The sequence below is a fragment of the Cynoglossus semilaevis genome, chromosome 1, assembly GCF_000523025.1.
Source record: "Cynoglossus semilaevis isolate Cse_v1.0 chromosome 1, Cse_v1.0, whole genome shotgun sequence".
Lineage (NCBI taxonomy): Eukaryota > Metazoa > Chordata > Actinopteri > Pleuronectiformes > Cynoglossidae > Cynoglossus > Cynoglossus semilaevis.
Window position 1 is genome coordinate 11370799 of NC_024307.1, and position 6000 is coordinate 11376798.

The following is a 6000-nucleotide window of genomic DNA, read 5'->3' on the forward strand; positions in this document are numbered from 1 at the left end:
TCTAGAATATTCTTGACTTTAAAACTATCTATCTTCGTGGTTTTTATTTTATTTTATTATGTATGTATTATGTTTTAGCAAGGTAGGCACAATTACGGATTGAGTTTGCTATTTTGACCTACGGTGGCCGCCGTAGATAAACATGAAACGTCATTTTGGAGCGAAAGTTTGTCAAGAGAAGACACACACGTAGCTGTCATTTCGCCGAAGTTTTTTTTATTTGCCCTGGTAAAATGTAACGACAAAACTTTAAAATTAAAATAGTTACGCGATAAGTCGCGGTGTCAAAGAAATGGAAGGTCTAGAAATGTCCGCCATGATTCCTGCTCTGCAGGAGTTAGCGAGGTGAGGAAAGGGCTCAGTGCTAAAGCTAAACTGTTGTCACAAACGTCAAACTCGACGCTGACATTCACTAGCCGGTGTTGTTAAGTCGTTCACTTGTTTTTGGTACCATGTTTCCGCAACTACAGTAACACATTCTTGTTTTTAATAGTGCCGGCGCTGCGGAGTATGACCAGGCTGTACAGAAACCTCGACAGATCCTGTGTCAGTTTATTGACAGGATTCTGACAGATGTGGATGTTGGTAAGTCACTAATACCAGCCACACACAGCAGGTGGACCTGATGATAAGCAAACACCGGCACTGCTTAAGAAACGCTGTTTGTCTGTAAATACTTATATACATACAAATGCATAAGTTTCAATTAAGCGTATAATGCTATCATGCGTACATTATACAGTAGTAATATGTAATTCACATAATAAGCAAACCTCGCCGCTTTTCTTGAGTCAAAGTCTTGAATTAGTAGTTATTTAGTAATTGTTTTTCCATATATATAAAAACTCGAGTTGACCCCTACACTGTACATATTCTTCTGTAAACAAACTCTTTATCTCCTCTGGATTAGCACCTCGCCCATCATTACACACAAGATTAGATTATAAAGGTTTGACTTCACTGATCACAGGAAATTCTCAAGTAATATTCTTGTTCCCTGATGTTTGCCTGTGCACAAAGGCGTTAGTGCTGCTCACTTCTGATTTTGCACTCAAACCCAACAGTTACATGCACCAAGATCTTTTGTCAACTTTCTTTTTTAAGAATAGATTTTATTTAATGATTATTTGATTTATGTATTTTTTTCTATTCTGTTCTGTGGCATCAATGATACAACAGATATATACGTATATATTTTAAAATGTAAAAAGTTAGGTAAGGTAAGGTAAGATACATGTTTCTGCAGTATGCATTACCCATAAAGCCGTCTGACGAATCAGACTTTTATTGTTTCTTTTTCATTTATTTTTTTCTATTGTAAATTATTTTTGAAATGTTTTTAGTTTGTTTTGTCTACATTTCACTTATTATTTTGTCTCTTTTGTTCCAGTCGCTCTGGGCTTGAATAAAAAGTCCTCCTCGGAGCCGGCCTGTGTCATGTTACTAGACTTTGTGCAGCATATTGTCAAATCCTCGTCACTGATGTTCGCTAATCCTGCCTGTGAACCGGCTGAATATCCAGATGCTACACAGAACTGTGCTGGTAGGACACTCACCTGTTAAAAAAAAGTATTAATATACAGATTTTGTAATTATAACTTTTTGACTTTTAATTTTTCTTCATTGTCAGACTTCAGTAAGTGGGTCGCAGTGCGTTTTCTTCGTGTAGCAGCAGCTCCAGACTGTGATGTCATCCACAGCTGCGTGTCTGCCGTGCTGTGCTCTTTACTTCACACTCTCACAGTCAGGGCGCCATTTATCTTCAAAGAACTCACTCAGGAACTCATTCTACTGATGCAGGACCTCAGTGACATACTTTACGCCCACATCATCACCCTGACAGGACCGGGTAACGCTGTCGGACAAACACAGAAACAGTGGCCTGTTTCTCTTCAGCGCTTCAGTGTCTCCCCTAATTCTTCCTCACCGTACCTCACCCCTTCTCCTCTTGTGCTCTCCTCGCCTGCCGCTCTGGAGTCCTTGACTGCGGTGACGATTAGTGTCATCACTGATGTTCTGAGGGGAGTGATTTCGAGTCGTGATCTCAGCGTGGTCTGGGAGGTGGCGTGCTCCTTCCTGGCCAACGGGAACAGCAGGCTGAGGAAGCTCTCCATGGTGGTACTGAGGAGACTCGTGGAGCTCAGAGGGTTTTCTGACCTTCATGCTCACGACTTCTTCACAGCCTACCTTCACTTACTGGACACACAAACTACAGTAAACACGGGTTCAGATGAACAGTCCTATGAAGGGGAGCTGCTTCATTTGACTCACTGTGTGTTTCAGAATCCTGGTGCTTCTCACACACACGTTGGCTCTGTGTACCTCTCACAGATGTTTGAGTGTGTTTGTACCCTTGCAGGGAAAGCTGAGGCCAAGCTAGGGTCAGAGGTCACTGAATCCCTCTGCTTCCTGTTTAGCTTCTTACTCCGTGCAGCTTCAGTTTATTCCGGAGCTGAAGCCTTGAGGCAGCAGCGAGTCACAGAGGTCTGCAGGACACTGGTTCAAACCATTGGAACAGGACATCAGGCTGAAGTACGACCTGTGAAGGATTTTACAACTAATTGAATTATCTGATTTCCTCATTGCCCTTTGAAAGGTTTATTGTCTATTGTCTACAGTTTGTCATTTGCATGTGCTTTCCCAGTGTGCTGAAGGATTTCTCCGTGCAGCACTCAAGGCTGAGACTGATGTAGTGATGCAGAAGTCAATAGATGGAGAATCTGTGGCGAAGAAAACCTGTAAGAGCGCCACCAGCTCCCACAATAAAACAGCAAAAACATTATGGTGAGTTCAGATGTCCGGGGTTTGTTACCTGGTACCGAACCCTGAATCCACAGTTTCATCTCAGTGCATGCACATATTTAAATGTTTTTTTTTCCATGTAACTAAAAGATTCAGGAAGAGTTGAACAGACACAGGCTCTCAGTCTATCAGTGTATCAAAGTTTCATTTCTTCATTTTAAAAAGTAATCAAAATAACCTTCGTAGGGAAATTATTCACTGTCATTACATTCACAACAGGTTAATGTCAGAGCTGTCTGACTTGGGATCTTACATACATTTATTTAAAATTATTACTAAACTATCTTTCAAAGGTTCATGACATCACTCTGGGCCACGCCCCAACCTAAAAATGAATTATTTGTCTCCTTGTCTTTCCACAGTGAGGTGGACATGCGTCTTCAGAGCAGTGTGTGGTCTGTGGTGAACAGCCGTCTGGAAGAGCTGCTCAAGGTTCTGAACTCAGACTCTTCATTACCTGAAGCCTCACAAACTCTGTCTGCTCTAGAGGGTCTGGCTGTCTGTCTTCACCTGGCTGCTTTCTGCTCCTCAGCCACCAGGTGCCGTAATTTATCATTTTAAACACTTTCTACATCAGTGGTAGTTACACTCCTGTTAGAAGTCACCAGGAATACAATGAAAAAGTAGTTCAGTTAACCACAAAATGTGCTGTTCATTCCCTAAGGTTCAGTAATTGGGCTTGTGATTGCAGGGTTACCAGTTTGAATCCTGGCCTGCTCTGTGGTGTGTGAGTCAAGTTTTGACTGTTACCAATAAACTGCCTTGTTGTTTTCTCACAGACTTCCTCAAACCCTGTGGATTTCCACTGAGACTCTCAGCAGGGTTTTGAAAAGCTGTCAATCAGTTTTAGAGGGCGGAGCTCAAACTGTAACAGACCAAGACTTCGTCCAGTCTCCTCTCCAGACCACCGCCAAAGTCCTGGATTCTATTGTTTATCTGACAAGTAAGATAATCTGCTGATGTGGAACCAAATTCACCACCAAATGCCAAATGTTTGTCAGTAATATTGTCTTTGTGTGTGTGTGACTTTAGTGAGGAACCAAAGTGAGGATGGACTCCTGCGGCGAGTCTGTGCTCTGTTGTCTCTTCCCTGGATTTCTGAGAACGAGACCAGCTCGGCCTATTCCAGTTCAGGATTCCCATCCTGGGTTCTCACCTTGGCTCAGAAACTCAGCTCCTTCTACTGTGAGTATTCACAGCTATACTCAAATATTAATACAATCTGTCTCCAACAGAATAAAAAAAATAATTATATTTTAGCTCAAAACACTTTCCCTTCCTGTGTTATTTCAGCTCCTGAGGTCCAGGTGGATTGTGTCTGCCTCCTCGCCCTTTTGCGGCAAGGTGTGTGTGACACATGGCGTGTGTGTGTCTTCTCCAAAGCCCTCCAGAATCCAGAAGAGATGGTCAGAGCTGCGGCGGTACGAGCGGCCCCTCTTTTTCTTCATCACGTGGGAAACCTGCATTACAACCTCATCAGAAAAGCTTTGAGGTATGAAGAGTGTAAACTAACACTCTAAGATCCAATCACAAGATTTGTAATTTTGGACAGTAAATTATAACACTGAAAATGACTACATTTAGTTTTTCAACTGAATCGTCATTTTCTATCATTTTCACTATTAGTGAATAACTATTAGTCTGCCCTGAAATAGCAGGTTTGACACAGTAAATACTAAAATGTCGTATCAACTACAGTAAATGTCAGACCCAAAATAATTAAAAATTAGAAATTATCCAAATAAATATGAATTTAAACAATAGGCTGTTGTGACAACATTAAAGTTAAAGTTGGCACTTTAACCATGATGTTCTCTATTTTTTGGAACATTAAAGTTAAAGTTGGCACTTTAAAAGCCATGATGTTCCCTATTTTTTGTCAAAAAATTGGTAAAAGCAAAAATAATTGAAAACTTGTCAAATTCTACAAATATGCAAAAATGGTTACAGTTATCCATAAATACCTGTAAATACAATAAAACGTCTTCATCTGTGAATACAACATGACTTTACACAAGTTAGCAATAGCAAAAAAATCTTTTCTGTTGATAAAGAGTGTTTCAGTTTGACTCTGGACTGTTCTCAGTTCCAGGCTGGAGGACAGTTCGGAGCTAGTAAAGACAGAGTTGGCTCGGATCATCGGTCACTTGAGCTGCATCCAATCAGAGCTCTCCTCGCTGAGTGAACCAGAGGCTGGATCTGAGCATCTTTACAAAACCATCTACCTACGTCTCAGGCTGACAGCAGAGCATGCTGGGAACAGCTGTGCCTCTCTGAAGGCAAATTTTGTGAGGCCATTTCTGCCACTGCTCATTCCAGAGGTTCAGAGTGGAGTCAAACAAGGTACGCCATGAATCTCCATTTTACCAAAGTCACTTTGAATCTATTCTATGTTCTATATTCTAAATTATATAATCTATAATCTATATATTTGCCTTTCCAACCCGAACCAGGTTTTCTGGAAGCTCTGCCGCATCTTTGTCAACATGTGAACCTGACTGGTGGAGACAGCGACTCCAGAGCAGTGCTCTGTGCTCTGATTGGTCTAATGGTGTCCTCCGATTCAGCAGTCAGAATAGGCTTCAGCCAATCAATACGTTTCCTGTTGATGGAACGTTCCTGGAACTCTGAACAAAGCTGTTTGAATGAAGTGAGTGAATTTGGTTTAATTAACGACCACTTCTTTAGCTACACCATGGAAGTGTTGTCTTTTGGACTAACTCTTTTTGTAGTTGTACGTTTTCTGTGTCTATATATAAATATATATATATGTATATATATATTTTGTTATCCCAGCTGCTGGTTTCTCATCTTAAAGAAGCTTTTAACCATGCTAAAGTGAACAGAGATGATGAGCTGAGGAACACTCTCATCCTGACCACTGGAGAGATTGGCAGGTAATGATTGTACTTTATTTTAATCATACATCAGATCCAGTACCACAGTTATGGATATGTAATGTTTATCTCTTCCTCTTCTCCCATCAGAGCATCTCAGGGTAGTTTGGTGTCCTTCTCTCTGCTGCGGCTGCTCCACTGTCTGTTGTCCAAATCATCTGCCGTGTCTGTAGCAGCTTACGCTCAGATCAGAGCTCTGGCCACGGCCAAAGGCCTCAAACTACAAACACTCTTCAGTCAGTACAAGAATCCCATTTGTCAGGTAAGAATTGTATCAGGCTACGGGGGAAGAACTTCTCAG

General features: G+C 41.4%; 1 protein-coding gene across 2 annotated transcripts in view; it reads left to right on the top strand.

Annotated features, from left to right (window-relative positions):
* The first annotated feature begins 133 nt into the window (after nt 1-133).
* Nucleotides 134-6000, top strand: part of atr (ATR checkpoint kinase) — a 17363-nt gene continuing 11496 nt past the window's right edge. The window contains exons 1-14 of one of the 2 annotated variants that reach the window (XM_017037714.2): nt 134-345; nt 494-585; nt 1391-1543; nt 1631-2272; nt 2360-2532; nt 2645-2784; nt 3165-3341; nt 3582-3745; nt 3835-3987; nt 4096-4294; nt 4889-5145; nt 5256-5452; nt 5599-5699; nt 5790-5961. In XM_017037714.2, coding sequence (XP_016893203.1) covers nt 293-345; nt 494-585; nt 1391-1543; nt 1631-2272; nt 2360-2532; nt 2645-2784; nt 3165-3341; nt 3582-3745; nt 3835-3987; nt 4096-4294; nt 4889-5145; nt 5256-5452; nt 5599-5699; nt 5790-5961 — 2673 coding nt within the window. In that variant the 5' untranslated portion in view covers nt 134-292. Of the gene's footprint in view, nt 346-493; nt 586-1390; nt 1544-1630; nt 2533-2644; nt 2785-3164; nt 3342-3581; nt 3746-3834; nt 3988-4095; nt 4295-4888; nt 5146-5255; nt 5453-5598; nt 5700-5789; nt 5962-6000 lie in introns of both variants that reach the window. The other variant, XM_008310468.3, reaches the window with a different exon arrangement.